The sequence below is a fragment of the Ambystoma mexicanum genome, chromosome 7p (assembly GCF_040938575.1).
Source record: "Ambystoma mexicanum isolate Mex_15411 chromosome 7p, UKY_AmexF1_1, whole genome shotgun sequence".
Classification (NCBI taxonomy): Eukaryota; Metazoa; Chordata; class Amphibia; order Caudata; family Ambystomatidae; genus Ambystoma; species Ambystoma mexicanum.
Window position 1 is genome coordinate 59,719,765 of NC_090939.1, and position 23,744 is coordinate 59,743,508.

Here is a 23,744-nt window from a genome sequence, read left to right on the forward strand (position 1 = left end):
GAGGGCTATGGGCGTTTTCGTTTAGCATGGTTTGATTACTTCTGCTTTTATTCGCTAAAACCTGGTCCCAAGGGGTTTTGGGCAAGTCCCTTGCCTCTGAGACTGATTTATTTTGAGAGACCAGCGACAGATGTGGTCTTATCCCAGCCGTCCGCTGCTCCCCATCGATTGCTTGATTTTTCTCTGGGTTTGTGTCGCTACTAATCTGCCCTTCTACTTCTTTAACCACCTCCGGTCCCTTGCTTGGGTTTTCTGCTTTGCTTTTCGTCTCCTGAATTGCTTTCTTTGGGTAGGAAGTAGATTGGTTAATTATAGAGGCCGTCAGTGTTTCCCTCACGCCTCGATTCGTGTTCTCGGCTGTTATATTGCTTCTTAGTGGCTCTTCCTTGTCTTTTAGACTTTGTACTGTAGCATTTTCATTGTGCTGCTCCTGTCTCTGGATGTCATATGCGTCGAAGACAGATTTTCTCGCTTTAAGAGCTTGTGGGAGGTCCCCTACTGCTTCCAACAAGTCTGCGTCCGATACTTCATCTTCTGTTAGGATTTTTCTTTTTTGGTGTTGAGTGAAAAAGGCCTTCAGGAGGTTTTGATTTGGGGGGATGGAGGACCCCTTAAACTGCGCATCTCTTCTAGTTTGTACTTTTTTGCTCTTTTGTTCTAGCGCCTCTGATACGAACTTTGGTCTTTTGTGACCAATTTTTTTACTTTCTTGGAGAACCCTCTTTCTTCCGATTTGTAAGGAGGTGTGGTCGATTGAGCTTTTAATTTCCCCTTTTTCCAAGATTTCTGCGATTGATGCAGCTTTTGGTTTCTTAATCAGGTCAGCCGATTCTGTAGTTTCGGTATCAGAGTCCACTTCGCTCGCTGCCTCGTCATATCTTATCAGTTCTTCTGTATCTGTAGTTAAGTCCATATCTAGGTCAGAATCCGTTTCGCTGCTGTTTGTCTCCGAGCAGCGCTTCCATTCGTTTGATCGTCTTTTAAGATGTTTACTCGCTTTTTTTGCTTGTTTAAAAGTGGGTAACACAGCACTAGGCTTTCCGTGGATCAATGCAGTTACCTGAGTGGCCTTATAGCTCCCATCTGGGCCTTCCTTTTGTGGTACAATGAGCGGGGGTTGTTGGGGATTTTGAGTTTCCCCCTTCGCTCCTTCAACACTCTCAGAATTTGTGTCAGCATGCTGTATACTCATTTTAGCATTTTGGGCACCACTAGTTTTTTGGCTTAGTTCGCGAGTGCACGCCCGCAGATTTTCCTTTTCCTTTGGTATTTGGGGCTCCTTCGAGTCAGTTGTCTCCCTTTGACCCGCCACTCCATGGCTTTCGGTGGTCCGCGTGCCGGGCGTCCCCCTTTCACCCGTGGCGTTTTCCCGTCTCACCTTACCAGTGGTCTCCAGACGCACCCTAAAGGCGTCCCCTAGGCTCACGAAAGGGGTCGGGATGGGGGTCCTAGGATCCAGATGATCTACTCTTTCTGAGGGCTCGGCTACGGACTGGGCTTCCAGAAGTGTAAAAGCGTCAGGATCGATATCGATATCAAGTTTGCTTTCTCTTTTCTTAGGGTCACCCAGGCTGGGGGACAGCACCGTAATAGAGGTACGTACAGGTAGGGTCGTAGCACTAAGGTTGTTCGACCCTTGATTTAACCACTCTGGCCGAGGCTTGGGAGCACCTTTAGAAGGAGTTTCACTGACATAGGGAGGTGGAGGGGGGGGGAGTTTAAGACGATGAATTCACTCACCATTCCCTCTGAGGGCGTGTGCTTCTGGATCGCTGTCAGGATTTCCAACTGCTCTGGGCTCCCTTGCACTGTGCCGGTTCTTGCCGGTTTCACGGCCGATTCGAATTTAGTTCTTAGTTTCTTTCCCATGGGGGGAGACCACGCATGGAAAATTGGATGCGGTCTCACTTCAGGCTCCATCCTGCTACGACTCCGCGTATGCAGCGGACTGCAGCAGACTGCTCCCAACTCAGCTCGCAACTCCGCTCCGCTCCGCAGTGTTTTCGGTGCTGTTAACCACTTCCTGGACACAACGATGTGGGGTCAGAACACAGGACTGCAGCAGACTGCTCCCAACTCAGCTCGCAACTCCGCTCCGCGGTGTTTTCGGTGCTGTTAACCACTTCCTGGACACAACGATGTGGTCAGAACACAGGACTGCAGCAGACTGCTCCCAACTCAGCTCGCAACTCCGCTCCGCAGTGTTTTCGGTGCTGTTAACCACTTCCTGGACACAACGATGTGGTCAGAACACAGGACTGCAGCAGACTGCTCCCAACTCAGCTCGCAACTCCGCTCCGCGGTGTTTTCGGTGCTGTTAACCACTTCCTGGACACAACGATGTGGTCAGAACACAGGACTGCAGCAGACTGCTCCCAACTCAGCTCGCAACTTATTTCTCATTACCTGTTGCCTAAGCTTGGTTGCCTTTAGGCTGCTTTTGGAAGGAATTCTAGTATTGACTGATGATTGCTGTGAGAATGTATTGCTCAACTTGCTTATACTGAAACTCTCTCAAGCTTACTCTTAGACTCTCTCTCTCCTTTTTTCTTCTCTCTGAAGTCCTTTAAATGAGTTGCCCAAAGATTTATTTAAAACAAACTGAATTTCACTAGGACTTAACTGCGTAATCTTTTTCAATTATAGTTTTAGATTACCTCTCATGCAGCGCGTGAAGTCTCTTCTTTCTTTTAAATCTGCTTTTGTCCAAAATCAGAAGACTGAGCCTTCTCTTAGAAAATATCTTTCATCTGAAGGAATATCTCATCACGAAGCGCAATGAAGAAAAAAATCTAATACAAAAAAATCCAAAATGTCCACGACGCAAACACGTCATCGTAAGGTCCTTTTTTTGTAACTCGCGCGCTAGATAGATCCTCCGTTCCATGCGCCAAATGCTCCCAATACGAAATCTATAAGTGTTAGTATTTTATCTAAATGTTAATTCACTGTTAAAACACGGCGATTCTGTTCCGCACGCCCAGTTAGTAAGCGCTTATCTAAAATAACACGCTCAACCAAAATTGAAAATGTGCTTTTTCTTACTGCTCCCTTTACAGTACACTATTTCTTTCTCAGACAAATAATGAATCCCTTCACAAGTCGTACACACTGTTCCACGTTTATGAGAAAACAATTCAGATGATAGCAGTTCTTTTCTTTAAAAGAAAAAACTTTGTAATCTTCAAAGTTAAACTGTAGTTCACTTAGCTTAGTCTGTATTTTTCAGTCTCAGTTGATCTGCCACTCTGCAACCCGGTTCTCTCAGTTTTTTTTCTGCTGCAGACTTCTTTCTTGACCTCTATACTAGGATTGGACTAGAACTTAATACAAATGATCTACACTTATTTTGGAAAACTTAAAACTTGTTTTACTGGAGCCAACTATTCAATGACCTACTCCGAGGATAACCTTAATGAAAGGCATTTTAGAATTACACTGAAGGTTCCAAGTAACAATGGTGACAACACAATGTCTGAACGAATCACTGCTGAAAAGTAGTCTCACCATCTTGGCATGGGAGAGCCAAGCCTTTCTGAATGATGAACAGTTAAGGACAACAAATCTTAACCCCTAAACTGCCACACTAAACCCAAACTCAACCTAGTACTTCAACAAACCTCCCCTTCTAATTCTCCAGAATGAATGCCTGAAATGCCCACATTTCCTAGGACCCTTGAAAATGTGAAGAGCATAATGTGGAAACCTGACCGCTCCATCTATTTAGGGTCAGATGGGGATCATGTGACCCACCACATGTGACTAGGCATGAGCTCTGTGTCAACACCCACAACGCTGTCGCCACTGACTGCAGTCCAGCTTCAGTTTTTGTATAAATAAAATATTTGAAAAAGATTTTGGAAATTTATGATTCTTAGGTATGTTTGGAAATGGTGAGATTTCCTGATTGACAGCTCATAATACAAGGTGTGGCAAGTATGCATTGATGAGTCCTACCCTAGTACCTCAGGTGGATTTATAGATGGAGACACAAGCTGTGAGTGCATCTGGATAGAGCAGCGACACAGGCTATGTAATGTGGGCAAGGGTAAGTTACTATCAAATATTATCAAAGCATGTGGTGGAGCTACTCTGTTCAGGGAGATTAAACGTTGCTTCAGGTTGAGATGAACATTATGCTAGAGCAAAAGGCCCATAGCGTGCGCAGATCCTCTGATGGCGCCACCTATTTGTTATTATGTTTTTTATGTTTGATTGATCACTCAGTGGTGTGGTTTACATTCTTCTGTTTATTTTAGCTGTAAAGCGCTCCAGACCCAGGGGTATATGGGCGCTCAAGGATATGGTTAGAGTACAAAGGTATATGCATTGGAGGCATTAGTGCCGCATTAATAGTTTACAAAATACAAGTTGTTACAGATAGTCAGAAGTTGTGATATGTCGCAATGCATTTATATAATAAGTATACAGATATGTGGTATATGCAGATATGATACTAGTCTTCATATAGAATAGTATCAAGAGGCGCAGGGTATGATATGATATGGCATTTGTAACGCGCCTATACACAAGTGTTCTGAAGAATGTGCTTGGTCCAAGACATTTTCTAGCCTGGAGGCTAGAATTTAAATCAGCTGCTGCGAGAACATGGAGAGAGCTTCCTTTTCCAAGCGTTGGCTTGGAGAACGAGGAGAGACGCAGGTGGCAGTCCAGAGCAGATGGTGTCCCAATCAGGGAGCAAACCCTGAAGGCAGGCGAGTGGAGGCGGCAAGAGAGGGAGCTGACACAAGCACTCCTGGCTGGTCAGGCAGACAAGGACCAAGACATGACAGAGACCCATGGCCACAGAGCACTGCCAGCGAGAGAAGTGGTACAGAGGTGAGCTCCAGAATGGCCGCAAAGTGAAGCAGTGCCGGTTGACCGTAGAATCGCCAGAAGAGGAAAGTCACAGCGGGAACTGAAAGCCAGGACGGGCTTCGTTCCGATGCAAGGAGCGAGAATACTCTGTGTGGCTCACTGGGGAAAGTCACTCAAGTCGAGCAAATACAGAGGCGAGTACCCGAATGTGTACGATTGGAGTGAGATAACGTATTTGCTGTCGATGAACCCAGAGGGGAGAAGGGAATGCTGAAACTGAGGCAAAGAGACCCTGAAAGAGTGAATTGGTTGCTAAGAGTGGGGAAGAAAGTAATCCTCACTGGAATCAGTGTCATCTTCATCGTCACAGCACTTTGCCAAGAAGTAACTTGGGGAAGACCCTGCCCCCTTGTAATGAAAGGGAAAGATTGCAACAAAGTCCTGACAGGAGAGTATGCCAGGCAAACAGAGAATCTGTGGTTCGCACCCATAAGGAATAGTACAAGAGAACCTGGCAGGAGAGTATACCAGGTGTTTTGCGAGTCTGGGACCCGCACCCAAATTGTGTAAAGAAACTGTACAAGACAACCCAGCAAAAGAGTATACCAGGTGTTTGGCGAGTCTGGGACTCGCTACCAAGTTGTGTTATCTTGGAAAGAGAATCCAAAGGAAGACCCATGCCCTTGGGATTTGAATGGTATTGAATCTGGAAAAAGGCATGGGAAAGGGAGTCATTTCCCCTGGAGTGAACTGCAAAACAAGGAGGGAGTTATCCTCTTGGGCTATAAAGAACTCGATCATTCTTTGAAATTTTATGTGGAGAGAATCCTGGGGAAGGGAGTCATTCCCTTTGGAACTGTGAAGATTATCCATTTGGAACTTTTATTGGAGTTATACCTTTCGTTGAACTTGAAAGTCAAAGAACAATACCCTTAACACCTTAGAGTTAGTGTTAGAATGTCAGGGCTAGGATAGGTTTTCAGGCAAAGGACATTTTTGCTTTGGACATGTTGACACTTGACAGACCCTTCGTTTTGGTTGAGTTAGGGAAATACATCCTAGATCAGGGATAGTGCGGCATTTTCAAATGCCTTTGTCAGTTAATAAAAGTGTATGCCAATCACCATAAGTCCTCTGTGTCTGCATCTCATTCCTGGTTCTCACAGTACTTTCGCAAAAACACTGAAATGTGGATTTATTCAAGGCATAAAATAAGCGGTGTTGCATAGCAATTTGCTATGCAATTCTGTAGGTTTGCTAATCAAATTGACACTTGTGTAGCAAAGCTAACCATTTAAGTTTCCCTGTTCAATGAAATCACAGTTCACCCTGCATTCCCCTCGTGCCCTCTGTGCTCTTTACCTTCTTTTCTCTGTTCACTTCAAGTGCTAATGGCTAGAAAGTGCAGCAGTAATCATCTCCTCTACTCTTAAGTTTCAAAGGCCTGTATGGGAGTGTCAGACAAGAATAACAAATAATTGCAAACCAGAAGTAATTGGGATGAAACTTTTAGTGATACTTGTATTAAGCTTTTCATATCCTGTCTAGCAAAGACCAGTATGCGTTACCTTTATATTGTTTAAAGACAGTCATGCAATTCCATTCTTAAAATGCAAGTTGCTATAATGCATAATTATAGTATTGATACTGCAAAACACTGCACCATCTCCATGCTTTACAGTAAAGTTTAGGTTAGTGTATCTAAATCTCAGTGTCAACTATATTTCATTTTGAAAATGTGCACAATCACACGTTCAAATGATTTTGATGGCAAACCTAATTCTGTAACTTGCTGGTAGCATTCATTTGTGTAACTGGTGCTCAACCCATGAGCGATCCCATACTCCTTGACATCCCATATTATCAACCTGATGCTTTATACCAGCTACCCTGAGAGTGAGATGACCACAAACTACAATATTCCACCTTGTCTGCCCAGTTCTCTGCTTGTTACACCATTCACTGTGCTTAGCCTTTCTTTCCTCTTACATAATGAATACACAAAGCTAATTAGATGTTTACGCAAAGTAGTGATCAATAGTTCCATCCAGTCTGTACATCTACCCATCTACTGCACTACCATAGCCTGTATTTAGCCTCCAGAGGTTACTTTGATTGCATGATATATTAGCACCTGCCGGACACAGCTGGCCACCTTTTTATCTTATTTATTTGTGTCCATTCATGCAGCTAACCTTTTACATTTTACAGATACTCATCCAGGGCTCGCAAAGTCTTTTTGCCCACTCGCATAGTAGATTTTATGAAGGGTTGAGAATAATTTGCAAGGAATGTTTGAAACTTTTACTTAACATTGACTTTGCAGTAAATGTCGAATACGAGTTTTACTGTGCATGGCTGGCCTCTGGGTGGCAGCAGTATGCCAAACTTAAAGCGGGTTTGTTGTGACATGCCCCATTTTACAGAACTCTTTAATTTGTTATCATCCGTTGCTATGGGTCTAGTGCATTTCTCTTAGGTCAAATAGGTAAACTAAGTTACCCAAACTGCAGGTCTAGCTGAAATTTAAAATATTTGCAAGGCCCGACTCCTCTCATTAATGTCCTAGTTTAGCGGTATGCAAAACTACTGTATTGTTTCTCATTTCATGTCTTGGGTACAAATCATTTCTGGTGCCTGACCATATTAGTACAACATTGCTAATCAAATGGGTCTGTTTGCTAATCAAGAACATTTTAATTAGCAACCTCTGCTAATCAATTTTTGAAAAATAATTTATGCCTTATTATTAGTATTGTGGTAATTGGGCTATTTTCAAAATACCCCTTATTATGACTTATTATGAGTTGATATTGACATAGTGAGGTACATAGAAAGTACTGCATGGGATAATTTCGATGATTTACCCCAGGATAGCTTTCTGTGGACCCTGTGCAGGCCATATCCTATGTGATATGGTTAAGGGACCATACGCTGTCAAGAGAGAATGGGGACCACTGTCAGCCTGGGTTGGGAGCCAGTCCTGCCCCAAAATGGAGTGGGGAGTTGGGAAAGCCCCAGTCCATGACCCTTCAGGTAGTGGAAGGCGAGTGCTGGTATGAATAGGAGGTATCCCAAAGGGTCCGAAGTGGTGATAATTATTTATTCAGGAGCCAAATGATAACCTGGGTTCTGAATGGTTGAAAGGTAGGGATAGATTTGATGTCTAGTGGAAGTGTGTTCCAGAGTTGGACGGCTAGAACCGGGAAACTAGTACTGCCGGCTCTTTTAAGGGAATATTTGGGCACCACCAGGCATAATGTGTTAGTGGATCTGGGGATTCTGTTAGCAGGTTTCAGGGTGAATTTATTGGTTAGGTACGGCGGGGCCAGGTGATTTAAGGCTTTGTATGTGAGGCCGATTTTTTGTTGGATGGAGAGCCATTTACAAGATTTTCTTATAGCAGAGATGTGTTCTCTCCTAGGAATATTAAGAGCAGCTCGGAGTGCATTATTTTGGAGGACCTGCAGTTTAATAACTTGCATTGCATTTTCTTCCCTGCAGCATCAGAGAGGGAATGCGGCTCAGTACAGCCTTTCCCATTTCACAAACACCTGCTTCAAAGGGGCAAACTAAACCAAAACAATCCCTACCTTCTGTCACTTTATGATCCAAAATATATGAATATCAATCAACATATAAGGTCATGATGTATTACAAAAGTACAGAAAAAAATGCTTCAACACAATATTGTTTTTTTACCAGAGTCTTCCAACTCTTACTAATAGCTCCTATATGTCCACTTTGGACAGTTAATATAAAACGTTTTCACAATATTTCCAAAGACAAACTTTATAATCATGAATATACACAAAAGCGCTCCCCACTTCAGTACCTCAAGGTATAGTCACCAGATATTAGTTCATTCTTTGCATTCTATTTATATGTTTCGGCCCCCTTCACATTGCACTGGGCTTTCTTCAGGGTGATCGGGCAGAGGATTGTGGGTAATTATGCAGGAACTGGTCACCTTACTATTTCACTGGACATTCCTGGTTAACTGGCATCCCTGGTTAAGGCTGCCTAGATAATCTATGTTTTGGTGGACATGACACTTATGTCTATTAAATGTGGCCACAATTCTTTGCCTTTAGTCCTTTATATCCCTTGTCCCCTGATGCATATAGGTGCTTGCATGCACAAAGTCACTGGGGCTGGGAGTTGAAGGGACCCACAGGCAAATCCTCCATGCCTCCAAGTGATGGGCATGTTCCTGGTACTTGAATATATGAATTGATACCTAAGGGCATCCCTCAGCCAAATCACATAGGGCCTGATTTACACCGCATTTTTCAGTGGGATTGCGCCATTGTAAAGTGCTTTTGTAAATCAGGCCCATAATCTGTAGTTGGGGAGTTGTGAGATTCACACGGAGCATGAAAAAGAAAAGATTGACTAGACGCATTCTTTAACCATATCAGGAAGATTCATAAGTCCACAATCCATAAAAACGCATTACAAGACACTGGAGTCTGGAACTTTGGAGCCAACATTTAAAATAATTGCCATACAGGTCTATTATAGGGTCTCTGTAACAGAGTCATGCTAGCATAGTGAAGATGTCCTCGAATGAATGCACCTGAATCTGTGAAAAACATGAATGTCTCCTGGTTACACGGTTTCCTCCCATTCAATGCTATGCTGAACACAGTATTTTGGGACTGTCAGCTCAAAAGCATGGTTTGGGCATTGCTATCGTTTGTGGCGTTAGCTCGCTTGATATGGCTTCTTTCTATTCTTTTTTAATGCGCATGCTTTCCCGCCATGTCTGCACCTCACCTATATTTAAGGAGCATCAATGACATACATGGCCAATAACCTGGTTTTAAAATTGGTAAATAAGCCACACTTGCTCAGTGTTATAATCACAACATTCAGGCAGCAATGCATGTTTTTTCTAAAAGCCATTCATTCATCAAATTCACAACCATTCATTTTGGAGAGGTCTCTTTTGCTCAAGGACACCTTTTATCCTTGGGCGGACATATACATGGAATTGTTACGGTGTGAACCCAAGAAATAAAGAACTAAAACATGGTTGTAAATTGTTTTCAGAGTCTTAACTATTAATGCATGTAGCACAGACAGCTAAGATACATTATTCAACCTTATTTCTTTTTTTTAGGGTGCTTTTGGGTAGATTTTTCATCTCAGTTTATTTTAACGAGGGGAAATGCAACATACCCCCAAACCTCATCTTGTATTTTTGGCTGAATTGGGTCTGGCCTTTTGTCTTTAATCACAAAGCTCCTGAGGATTTTTATTACACATCTGCTATTGGTTTATTTGGTTAACCCATTGTTCTGTCATAGTTCAATAGGAGAAATGCTAATGTGTGTTCTTCATGATTAACTAGAACCCTTTTGCGTCATTACTGTCTGCCATGAAGATAACCTAGCAGGATTCAGTACTGTGACAAAGCTAGTACTGTGACAAAGCACAATCCCAACACAGTACTCTGCAACGTATAGTATAACACCTATTTTGAAACACCAGGGTGGGTTGGATGAATACCTATGGGAATCAGAGGGACTTAAAATGGCACAGGATAACCTTCACTTGACTACATAAATAACAGTGAGTAGGAGGAGATGGAACAGAACATAAGTGTTTTTGTGCAACCCTTGGGTATATGTCCCTGGGGGATATGGGGTGGATGAACTAGAGGATCTATGGGCCTACAAACTAAAACACTAGAGTCAACATGTTGGCTAAAACTATCAGGATACGCATTAAACAAAGCAAATGCAAGGATGTACTGCAATAGGACATTGTGGCCAAGTCCAGTTATCTAATATAAACATAACACAGTTCAAATATACAGAGACTTCATTGTTTCTCTCCAAGTCACTCACAGTTCCAAGGTGTTATAATCCCCCATGGGGCTCAAACGGGAGGGGGAGGCGGGGGCAATGCACAGTTTTCCAATTTTTGTAATGGGCATTGGGTCGTTTGTGTAGGGAGAGAAGCGGATTGAGGAAGGTTATCGTTCTTATGTGGTGTTTGTGGTCTGCAGGAGGTCTTCATGTTATACTGTTTAGGTGGCATAAGGGATTGCTTTCCTTTACAATCACTGATAACGGTGATATTGGGCAAGGAGGTGGTGGTAGGGGTGGTGCTCTTGGGGGCAATTTCGTTGAGGAGATTCTTATAAATCTGGTGATCTGGGGGCCTAGCCATGGAAGGGGGGATGCAGCATGAGGGCACAATTTATGGAGTTCTGTAGATGGCCGGGTGGAGAGTTTGATTGGCGGTGGTTCAAAAACATTTGTTACAGAATAACAGGAGGGGTGGGGGGGAACAGTGTTGGCATATGGGTCTTGGTGGCATGATCAGAGCTGGCAGGAATCTAGTTGGTACCGGAAGGTCGGCAAAAAGCTGCCGGGGTGTTAATAATGCAGCTCTAAAGCACCTATCATGCTCTTCATTGTTCTATTAAACCTCTCCACCAACCCATTGGTTTGGAGATGATAGGATGTTGAGAACTTGTAGGTGACCCCACAGTTTTCCACATGGCTTGCATGTAGTGTGACAAAATGTTAACCCTGTCAGATACTACCTCCTTAGGAAAACCTACTCTGTTAGAAATGACAAGTAGGGCCTTACCCACTGCCTGAGCAGCAACAGTCTTCATAGGTATGGCCTTCGGGCATCTAGTAGCTACTACAACCAGTATAGAATCGGTTTTCTGAGGAGGTTGTAGGGTCTAGGGGACCAATAATTTCAATCCCCACCATCTCAAAAGGAAACCCCACCATTGGGAGGGTCACTAAAGGGGTTGCATTCTTGGAACCACATTTTACAGTTGATTGGCAAGTGTGGCAGTTTCTACAATGCTTTCCTACATCTGCACCCATCCTGGACCAGTAGGAGTACAAGGGGGTCCTCTTGGTGCTGAAGTGACCAGCTAGAAGGATCTCATGGGGCCAACTGTAGTAATATTGGTCTCTTCTCTTGGGGTACCACCAGTCTCCAGAGGTCCCCTGGAATAGTCTTTGTAGGCTCACTGTAGAGGAGTCTATGCTTGCCAGGTTCTTGACCTTCCATCTTGGAAGCCGCCTGCTGACGCAGACTTTCAAGAGGGGGATACTCTTTGTCCCACGCTGAAGTGTCAGAGGGTCCACATTCTGTAAGCAAAGCCTGCAGCTCAGAATGGTCTCTAGAACCAAGATCCACTAGACGGAGTTGAATCTCCTCCACTTCTGTTTCAACAGTAGGTGAGTTTTCAGGGTATTCTTCCACCAATTCAGCCTTAGCTGGAGGTGGGGGTCACAGGAGTGACCTGGAGTTATTCTTTACTAGTATATCTGTTCTTGGAGGAAGGTCTGGGCTTAAGGCCCTTCTTTGCTTTTGAGACAGGATTTCTCCTTGGTCTCAAGGTTGACTCAGGTTTTTCTTGTAAGCTACCTTCACTTCTTAGAAGTGGGCTTTGGTGTGCCGGAGACTACACCATGGCCGTCAAGTAATTTCAAAACAGTACCCTATCAGGCACTTCAGACTGAACACTGAATGATTCTTACAGTCAGATCATTGAACTTAATGGTAGCTGGCATAATGGGATACATTTGGACTTCACACCCTGCTAACATGGTGAGCCTTTTGGATGCCTTTGCCACATCCTCAGGTTGAAAGAAACTAGTTCTGCTGGCCCCAGTGTGTCGAAGGGCAGGGGTGTCCTGACTGCCTTTATAATACTCTTTAGATCAGGTAAAGAGTTATAGACTTTGTATGGGAGGATAGGTCCGAGGGACCCCCTCTCCACTGCCCCCCCCACCCCTTGTGGAGTCCATGGCTCATCAGGGGTCCCCCCTGCCACCAGGGCCCAGGTGGCGGGTTGCCCACTGGCTGAAAACATTGACCAAACATGCTGCATTAAACTAGGCCCTGGAAACCATCTTGTGAAATCAAAATGGCATGAGCACTGTGCGCCGCAGCGCGGCCCCCACCCTTGGAGAGTCTCACTTGTCCCCGCGGCCGCAGCTCCCTGGCAGATCCTCTGAGAGCCCGTTCCCACGAACAGACGGACATGAGCTAGTGCTAGATGCAAACACTAACATTCACCTTCCGCAGTGTATCACTGTTCTCAGTACGACCCGGCCAGCAGGGCCGGGGTGGAAAAGAACTGTAAAATGGTCCCCCGACAAAAGTAGAGCCCCCAATACTAATGAGCAAACTGCCTCTGATGAAACTCTTCTCTCCGTGACCTTTTTGATTAAAACATGTAACCTCCATGAAGGTGGCAGAATGTGTGTTTATATGGCATTCTGGTTGAAGTACCCACATCCCCGTGGCTATGCGCAAATGGTAAAAGTGTCCCGGGGTTTTCATGTAATATGTTTCGCCGAGAAGAATGCCCCCCAAGATCCTATGCCATAACTGAACTAATGCTGCTAGAGTGCAAAGGAAGACAAAGTCAACCACATTGGGAGCTCATGTAAATTGTGCACGAAAATGCATAATATGTATTTGAATGTCCAAGCTCACCATGTGTCACTGCCATCAGTCTCATTGGCCAGTGTTCATGCGTGCTCCACCAACCTTACTACTACCTCGCTTACCGTGCATGCATAGAAATGTAACAAAATGTTGTGGTTGTTAAATACATATAGATATCAATTGCAAAATGGGTATAGGTAACACATTTGAAAGGGCCATGTAAAGGCACTAACAATGTAGAAAACATAAGCTTTGAAAAGAATCCATGAGTACTGTACATTATACAAATGTTTATGCCTCCTCCACATAATCTGCAACACACGAGGAAAATACCATTGTGGGCATATCCAAGGTCATTCCCCCTTCCTCCCCATTGAAGCCTGCCAGACGGAAAGCAGAGGCCTGTGCTGCTCTGCCTCACCTCCCCCAATTCGGCTGGAGCAGCTTCAAGCATTCACGTTCCCCCGCAGCTCCCAGGGCCAACCTCAGCCACCTGAATTATTTACAACCCAGCAGTAAACCCCGGCCATAAACGTAGGCCAGAAGGTGCCCTTTCTTAGGCTCCACGACCCACCGGCTCACCCCAGGTTAATGCCCCCTGTAAAATTAGGACACCCAATATTATAGCAACACACTCATAATGACTTCTAACGAGACATGATAACTTGGACAGCTCGCCCTTGCCCTGAGACCCAACCTCGCGACCTATGATACCCGGTCAACAGGATGATGGTAACCATGTATTGATGTACTACCAAAGGACCCCACTCAAGGTGCATTCCTCTCGTGTTGCATTACCTGTAGAATAACCTATTGGAAGATTTACCGGGGAAGATAATATTGCAATAGTGAATTAATGCGGTGTGCGTGGCCTTAGGGCAGAAAGCCAAGAAAGACGTTCATCAATGACACTGGTCACGCCTGGCACAACAACACCGCCCGGATGAGCCCAGCTGACCTGCCCGGCCCACGTGGGTAACCAGTGACGTCCACCAACCACGGCAAACTACATCACAGCTGCACCTATAGTTAGTCGTCGCCACCCAATCCCTACGAACATGTGCCCCCTATAGTGTATAGGTTCTTATGACGCATTTTGTAAATATATACGCCCGTCTTTGCTATCGTCAGACAGAGCGCTCTCGGAGTTTGCAGAGTCCTTTGCATGCCCTATTTCGACTTATATAAACTCCCATTAAGCTCACCCGCACTTTGTCCTAGCCTTATTCACATCTTGGGAGAGTCCATTATTGTCTCTCATTGTGGGGAGGATCGTCCTATCTGGGGACGCTCGCCTTCAACTTCCAAAATTCTGTTCCCAGGGACAACTCTGGCTTGAATGCCAATGGGTTCTTCAACCTGAGCGAAAACTGGAACGTCTCCCTCTTGGGTGCAGATTAAGGAGACAGAAGGGGTGCCTAAATGCTTACCCTTACATATGTGATCTCCTTCACATGGTCACCAGACCCACAAACCACACATTTCTAAAAAGTCCTTTGGCATGGGATCTTCTGGTAACCACCCTATGGTTTGGGTCCCAATGGTTCACTGGCCCTATGAGGTTTATGGGGGAATTTAAACTTTTGATTTCTGTAGGCCTCTTTGGTGGGAGCGTAGAGGGGGCGATTTGTGGCAAATGTTCTTTCCCATCTTTCGTATGCTTTTTCCCTTTCTTTTGAGGAACCCCCAGAATCCCTGTGAGTAGCCCTGTTGGCTACCCACAAGTCAGCAGCTAGTGCTACCTTCTTAGGTAGATGTTCTTTAAAGTCAGGAAGGTGCCATCTCTGCTCAGGGGCACAGGCATCAAAATTTCTAGCATGACAAGACTCATACTATCATAAATGCTCACTTTATGGCCCTTAATCTACCCATTTTAGGCTCTAACACACCCAAGATGCCCATAACACTCGTCTTTCTTTTATGGTCTCTAAACCTTTTCAGGTATTGGGAAGGGGGTCTTCCCAAACCTGGCTAGGAGAGCGGTCTTAACCAAGTGGTAATTTTCACTATCAGTACCATTCAACTCCATCACAGCATCACCACTACTCTGGGAACAAGAGAATCCATGGAACAAGTTCACCCTTACTTTTACATGTGAATTCAAAAGTTCCCAACCAATCCAGAATATCATTTTCCACATCAAACACACTCATCAAATCCTTGGGGAGACGAGGCATCTTGAACCTGGACATATCAGGCAAAGAGGACTTTGAAACAGAAGCTGAGCCAAGCAACTGTTACGCTCACCCGGTATCCACGGGGACGCCACCCGCCCTGGTTCGATGATCTGTACTCTCGAACCCTCTCCCGGTTCCTTGGTAATGCCTCTGGTTAAAGATGGGTCTGCAATAAAGGAGAGCTGGAGTCAATAACAGATTGTCTTAATGTTTTCCCACCTCCCTTTGCCTCAACTCCTTCCTCCCCCTTGGGCCTTCTCACCTTAATATTGTAAAAGGTGGATTCTCTGTCCTGCTCCTCGTGGCAGGGGCGCATAAATGTCGGGGCGAGCAGCGACCAAGTTACTTCACTGGTGCAAGCCCCCCCGTGGGAATCCAGGTCTGCTGCGACTCTGTAGGTTTGCTGCTTTACAGTCTTTATATGCCGTTCTTATGTTCCGTTTAGTTCGAATAATAATGTCTTGCTTCTTTCCTTTTAGGTATGGAAAGGTATTTTGGTGTTGACATGCAGGCTGAAGATGAGCATGGGCCGGTAGGCGAAAGCGCAGTGTGCGCGATGCTGTCCGGTGAGTAATGCGCGGCGCTGTTTCGCCTTTTATTCTGCTAACCTGTGTCTTTTCTCTCCTTGCAGGTTGCGATGTTCCTCGCCGAGCGCCATAATGTTCCAGCAATGATACTAACCAGGAGATTACTACCCAGGTAAGAATTGTGTGGCTTTCTACATTCGGGAGGAAACGTGAGTAAACGCTTACTAATGCTGTCTTTCTTTCTGCTATGGCATTCCAGGATGCATGCAGTGCCGGATGATGGAGTTCGTACCTTCAGGTGAGTGGAACTGAAGTCGGCGATGGATTGAAGACAGAATACTGTTCCAGGTAAGTTTTGTAGTGTTCTCTCTCCCTCTGCAGGTCCTTGGTTTCAGGTAAATTGGCATCAAAGAACTGGACACGGTGAGCGTTACGCTGCCCACAGCAGAATAACTCAAAGCATGTTCTGCGGTTTGGGTGCGGTTTAAATAGTCTCAGGTAAAGTAGTCGAGGTAAAATAGTCCCAGGCCTGCCACACCCAAAAGACTAGACCGCATAGCTCAGTTCCTTGTAACTGAGCTATGTGTGTGCCTCCATGTTGGCTGAACCCCCCCACCCATCCCAAGTTAAATAGTTTCAAGTAAATAGTCCCATTCTAATGTTGGTCTTCATGATGGTTATGAGCCTGGTGCCAAAGGCGCCAGGACTGACTCCAAGAGACTCTAGGATGAGGTTTTAAGGCCTTTGACCTGGCCCTAACTGGAAAGCTGACTTGCCAGTGAGGGCCAGGGGCAAGGGTCATGACAGCGACGTTTTCATTTCCTACTCATGCTGCATTTCCTTTTCTCAAAGTTGCAGTTATTTCTTAAGTCCTCCCCCCCCATTTCTGATTGCATTTCCAGTTTGCTGAATTCTATTAGCATTTTCATCTTTTCAATTTCCAGAACAAGTTCTGGTGTCATGTTATGAGGAGGCAGGGGTGAGGCTAGTAGAGCTAGCTCAACAGGCATTCCCGTATCCTTCTCTCACGACTTCTCACTTTCTGCAATATGAGGACCAAGTGATACTGTCTCTTAAATCATCCTCACACGTCTATTCCTATAGTAGCGGTTACAGGCCTGCTCAACAATTTGGTGATCCAACAAGCTTTGGATCAGTTCACGTGTCTTTCCTTTACAACTGAGGCCTCTGTCTCTACACATCTTGACGTTTCTCTACTGTAAGACTGATCAGAACATCTGCTTTAAAGGGTTCCATGTTAGTTATTTAGTAGTCACAGTTTAGGTAGAGCCAGCCTTGCGGATGGATTCTTTGGACACATGTACAACCAAGAGTCAATGTAATCCAACACTACTCAATCTCATCAGCTGTAAAACAAGTTAGGGGAGCCCCGATAAAACTATTCCTATAAAACTTTCCCTTGGTATAAAGGCCCCACCTCTTAGTACAAGTCTGTACTACCCAAAGGTTTGGTAGAATTGCCGAGCAGCCAAGCTCATCTTTTGAGGAAGATTTGAGGCTGTAGGTAAATATACTGAACTCAAACACATGGCCCCAAAGAAACACTTGTAGCTACTGTAAAATAGATTTATTTTATATACACAAGGCAAAGGCAAGTAAATACTATTTAGACTAACCAACACAAATAGAAAACGTAAGCAACACTTTTACAGGTGAATGCTTCAATAGTAGCGGCTTGCACCAGTCATGAACACAGTTCAAGGATACATCAATTCACTTCTTAAAGTCACTCAGACAATGTTCTGTTGTAAGGAAAGGGGTCATTCAGCACTAGCAACAGCAATATACTACTTTGTAATAATTTTCAATCATTCTTATACTTTAGCAGTCCATTCCCTTACTAGTTAAGAGTTCTTCAAAGTCAGGTGAAGAGGGGTGCAAAGTCATATGCAGCAGTAGAAAAGGTAAAGTTCCACAGGATACTGTAATTACTTTAAATTAGGATGCTTTCGTGGAATAAAAATACAGGCACCTTGGAAATGACTCCCTATAGGTGCACAAGCTGTTAAACCTGGGCAATGGGTATGGGTGAACACCCAGACTCTGCATACAGCACTCCAGTGAGACAGGAGTGACAAATTGGCTCGAGTTAAGTACTACCTTGAGCCCCACAACACCCTAGGAGTGTTGACAAAGATGCAGCAGTAGAAAAGGTAAAGTTCCACAGGATACTATAATTACTTTAAATTAGGATGCTTTCGTGGAATAAAAATACAGGCACCTTGGAAATGACTCCCTATAGGTGCACAAGCTGTTAAACCTGGGCAATGGGTATGGGTGAACACCCAGACTCTGCATACAGCACTCCAGTGAGACAGGAGTGACAAATTGGCTCGAGTTAAGTACTACCTTGTGCCCCACAACACCCTAGGAGTGTTGACAAAGATGCAGCTGGATTCTCTCCTATGCAGCAGTGATGGACCTGGTCTCCTGTTCCTTAGTCGTGGTGACGAAAGGAGGGACTCTGGAAGGGATATTGAAACAGCAGTCGCAAGAAAGCACCCTCCGCAAGGAATTCTTCAGACTCTGCAGTTTTGGCACCTTTTCACAAGCTCCAGCAGTGAACGATTACCGCCTGGTCAATCCACCTAAAATAATAAAACTGCAATCCTGCACTCTGCCGATGGGGACTTTGAGGAGGGGGGGGGGGATCTTGCCTCTCAAGGTCCAATTGGAGTTTAAAGTTCTGGGGGGATTCGTCCACCGGAAGGCGATACACTGCAATAGGGTCGGAGGTCCCCTGGTATTTGCTGTTTGCCCCCCTGGAAGGTGCCAGCACATCGAGGGATGGCTCATTCTGCAGGTCGTCTTGTTGGTCCCAACAGCCAAAAGGGAAGGAGTCATCCTCTTTGGAGCTCCTCTGTATTTGAAAACCCGGTAAGGACAGCAGTCTCTTCAATCAGGACAGCCCACCCCTCACACCACACCCCACCCCACCCCACCCCACCAAGCTGCCCCCACCCTGTGGGAATTGGTTCCATTCAGGCACATCAGCAGACAAAGGACAGCCGAGTTTCGGGATCCGCCCATGCTTCAAGTCCTCGCACACACACTGGAGCCTCAGTGGGCAACACAAAGGGATCTCAGACAAAACTCACATCAAGACCTCCCCCTCCCTGGATGGCAGAATAGCCAAGAAAGAACAACCACACAAGAAATAGTAAAAATAAAAAGGTGCCACAAGGGTGACACTCCTGAGCATAAACGCAGCTGTGGATACAGCCTGTGGTGGAAAACTGCACAAACGTTGGTAGAACACGTCCACTGCTACCAGCAATAACTATAGGGTTGTAACTAACAAAAAAGTTACAAAAGCAGAGAGAGGAGGGATACCAGGTATCCTCTCATCACTCCACTTGAGGTGGTGTGTGCTGATCCCTCAAAAGGAAAAGCTAGGAAGAATAAAAAGTATCCCCCAATCCTTAAGAACACTTGCTTTTAAGGAAAATAAAATATAAAAAAAGGAGACCTCAAAGGGCTCCAAGCAAAACTGCACATAGGGTGCTGTGTGCTTCAAAAGTAACAGATGCCTTTAGAAGGTATCGAGGAATGAAAGACTACATAAAATAAAGAAAGAGTTCCCATGATTAGATCAGAAAAGAATGAGGGAGCGAACCCTCATTCGGAAGAAGAAAAAGGTTCAGAAGTCCAGCAAAAAGTGTTAGTGGTCTCACTAGGAAAGGGGATTATGCATACAACTGAGAAATCTCGCCAACAGGGGCACAAGCCTACACATGTGTTTATGCTAGCCCTCTCTGCTAATAGATTGTATGGGCATACAATCCACTCCCCAACTCTCCTGGTCTGGTCCCCATCCCCATCCGTGTAATTCTGGCCAAAATTCCCCTCCTTTTCACAACTCATTTACCATCCTGAGGATACAGCTCTGCTCCAAATCAAACTTGTCACAGTGAAGGGATAGGGTAGAGGAACAGCAAGTAAGAGCTGCGCAATGGCACACTGACTGCTGCAGTCTAGCCGTGCCCAGACTGAAAAACCACATGTATGACTGACAATGGAGTGAAACCAGTCACAGAACTGACAGGGCATTGACACATTGGACAATTGATCTGTGGACCATTCAGTAGCACTTACGTCCGAGAATCTCTCTCACGGTTGGGTCCATGGAAGAGGTACACTCGTAATTTGCTGCTGCTCACACGCTTCTCCACTTCCTTCTTCCAGTGATGTATCAGGGATGCTGGGCAGATTATCAAAGTGCCACGCGAGGCCACGATTGAGGAATCTAAAATTATTAAATTGATGAAGTTACTGAAAAGAGCAGCAACGCAAATACAATCACAAGAAACAGGAGCCTGGACAAGGATCGAAACATTCATCAGCAAAGTACTTACTAGCTGTCGAAGTGGTACAAGGATGGCCACTGAGGATATTTCAGGTGCGTGCCTGGACCTCAGAAATGGTATTCATTAGCTGTATTAACCGGCTATCTTCCATTCTTTATTAGCATATTACTGACTGGCAGAGAGCTCCAGGAAAACCATCAGAGTAAAGGCACACCGATCTTTCTGGGATATATTTATGCTTTTAGAGGAAGTAGATCTTGGAAAGGGAGAAGTAAAGGAGATATTTCTAAACATCCTCTGGAGAGGGCTGTTAGGACAGTTTTTCTGAAGTCCAACTAAGGGCCTAGTAAAACCATTCAGCTGAGGCAGTACAAGACTCCACTCTTAGTATAAGGCTGGACCACCCGAGTTCAGGGTAGCAGAGATGAGCAGCAAGGCTCATCTTAGGAGGGAGAGAGGGCTATAGAATCAGTACAAATAAATTGTATTACATATGGTCCAAAGAAACACTGACACTATGTATTGTAAAAATAAAGGGTTTACTTTATACACAAGCAGACAAAGAGATTCTTGGGTAAGTACCATCATAAAGCATATTAACACATTATAAAAACACTGCTTTCAATACACAGATCAAAGCACAGACCTTATTTAGAACACCCAACAGTATTTTTAGGTGAGCAAGACCATAGATTACATTCCGATTACTTTCAGTAATACAAGGGTAGTAGACCCTGACACTCAACAAGGAAATCACAGTCAAACAACTTGCAAATATATGTTTCCGACTAGTGGACACAGATTCAAGGAACAGTATATACACACCTCTACTCCTTTTGTGATAACCGTTATACTAGGTGAGTAAGCGTTTTGGTGTAATATATAATTACAGCTGCTTTTCAGATCAGTGGAACACAGGCTAAAATAAGCTAGAACTCTTTACACAAATTGTGTATGCACCAGGCAGAGCAAGGTCAGCTACAGCTAAAGGAACATGTTTCAGGAATGGCACACAGCTATTCTAGGCAGGTAATACCTAATGTTGTAACATTCTATTATAGTAGCTTTTTAAGATCAGTGGAACACAGATTGAGAAGCAACTACTAACTTTTTAGGATGGCACAAAGCTAACAGAAGGTAAGTAAAACATATATACTTTTTAAAGGATCTATCAGCAATTTAAGAAATAAGTATAACCTTAGGCAGACTTATTCTGAACAGGCTAACAGCAAGTCAGGGTAAGCATGACACAATTTGGGACACTCGTAAATTTATTCTACCAAGAAAAGTAAAGTGAACTCGACATCATTACTTTTGGGGAAGAGGCACAACCAATTCACAGGCGAGTAAATTAACCGTATATATACACACTTTTCAGAATAGCGCAACACACATTCAAAGTAAGTAAGAACTTTTCTAACTGTGCACTCAGAGTTACAGTTACCAACCAACATATTTTATAAGTAACATTTGAACACTTGTCATTCTTTTCAAGGGAGATCCCCTTTCTTATCCAGTCCTTCCCTTATTCTATAGCAGGAGTTCAATCAGAGGCAGTAGAGGGGCCCTAGTGGGCTAGGTGCCACTTGTAGGCAGGCTGAGATAGGGTTCAGTTGCAGACAAAGTCAGAGTTACACAAGAAGACTGTTCAAACAAGTATTTAACTTTAAAATTAGTTGAGGGTCCAGGGACTTTAGGGAAGACCCCCTAGGAGGATTCCACAGTGGGCCTGGGTGAACTGGATGAGTGGCCTCCCAATCACAGAAAACTCTGCAAAGCTATACAGAAATCACAAAGGCGTAAGGTAGGTAAAATACCCCAGCCAAACAGCACATCAGAACAGAAGAAGAGTTGCAGCAGGAAGACTTCAGGATCTGCAGCCAAAATCCTGGTTGATGATTTATCAATAAAACAGAACTTTGAAATAACTTTTGCAGCAGTGATCACAGGGGAAGGCTCCAGGCAAGAGTTTCCTTGTGGCTGGATGCGGCTCTTGTGGATTTTGTGCCTTTTCAGGAGCACAGAAGACAGAATATCGCTGGTCTGATTCTCATAGTTTGCAAGGTCCAGTCTGTTGAGGGGACTTTTCAGACCAGAATCATGCCTCTGGAGATGCAGCAGGATGCCCACGAAGTTTCTGCGAGATTCGGAATTTGCAAGACCGTGCACTGCACAGTGGATTGAGGTCCCATGATATTGATGTATTGCAGCCCCGCAAGGTCGTAGCACAACGTGGGATGGCTCAAAAAGCAGGTCTTGTGTTTAATGGGTCTCACCAGGCTACAGGTCGGGGTCGTTTTCCAAGTCTCCAGGTCGACTGGAAGGAAGGGCTACAGCAGGCTCTCTGGAAATCGTCTCAGCTGCGGTTTCTAAATCTTCCTGTTCAGTTTTGGTTCCAGTCGTCGACTACTCTTCAGCTTCCAGGATCAGACTTTCATGCAGGTACCCAGCCAATCAAACAGCCTTGCAACATTCAAACGTGGGGGGTTGGTAGTCCTTTCAAGACAGCCAGCCTTCCAGTTTGAACTGGATTTGTGCAGTCAGGCTGGAAGACAAAGGGCTGCCGAGTTTTGGATCCCTCCCTCGCTTCCTGCCTTCACAGACACTCTGGATCCTGGGCGGGGAATCCACAGGATTCACGACAAAGAAAGTTAAGGCAAAGGAATTTCCTGCCCTGGATGTCAGGCGAAGGAACAAGAAAGGATAAAAACACTAAAATGGTAAAAAGAAGTCGGGGGCCATTTTAGTAAAATGTGCACTCATGAGTTTTACCGGGGCTGTGCAAACCGCCCACGGTAAAAGTGCACAGAATTAATAAAAAAGGCTCACTGCCACCAGCCATTAAATGTAAGGTTGTCCTTGTAACATTAATGTTACAGTTAATGAGAAAGGGGATACTCAATATCACTCCAGCACTCCACATAAAGTGGGGGGTACAGGTCATACCTAATTAAATGTGAAAGGAATCCAAAGGTCCTTTCTACCCTTGGGTACAGTATTTCTCATAAGGTTAGCCAGGGAAAGTTAAAAGGGGACCCCCCCTAGGGCAGCCCATGAACAATAGGCACTTATTGCCAAAAGGTTGTCAAAGAGAATAACTTTTAAAGGACACTATGGAGAGTCTTATAATGACACCCATAAAAAGATTCCAAATCACCGAGGTATAGGGAAAAATGATCTACCAGTGCAGCAAAAAGCTCTGGGGTTGACACAGATCAGGAAGATTCATCATTGATAAGAAAATCTTACCCAACAAGGTATTAGGAAGATTAACCCGTCATGACTCAACAGTGGCAGCTGGAAGAGCAGTCAAGACATTACCACCCATCTCCTCTCCCAGGAGGTAGTCAAGACTTTACATTCGCATAAGCACACAAAGACATATGTACACACATTTACATCTTAAAAAATGTCCGCACCCCGCCCCCCCAGACATGGCTTGCTTTAAGTTACTTTCC

General features: G+C 44.7%; 1 protein-coding gene across 3 annotated transcripts in view; it reads right to left on the reverse strand.

Moving 5' to 3' along the window:
- Window positions 1-23,744, reverse strand: part of TTF2 (transcription termination factor 2) — a 1,006,608-nt gene that overhangs the window by 601,583 nt on the left and 381,281 nt on the right. For 2 of the 3 annotated variants that reach the window (XM_069635772.1, XM_069635773.1), the window contains exons 12-13: window positions 20,075-20,225; window positions 15,502-15,597 (exon numbers count right to left, since the gene is read on the reverse strand). In XM_069635772.1, coding sequence (XP_069491873.1) covers window positions 15,502-15,597; window positions 20,075-20,225 — 247 coding nt within the window. The remainder of the gene's footprint in view (window positions 1-15,501; window positions 15,598-20,074; window positions 20,226-23,744) is intronic. The other variant, XM_069635774.1, reaches the window with a different exon arrangement.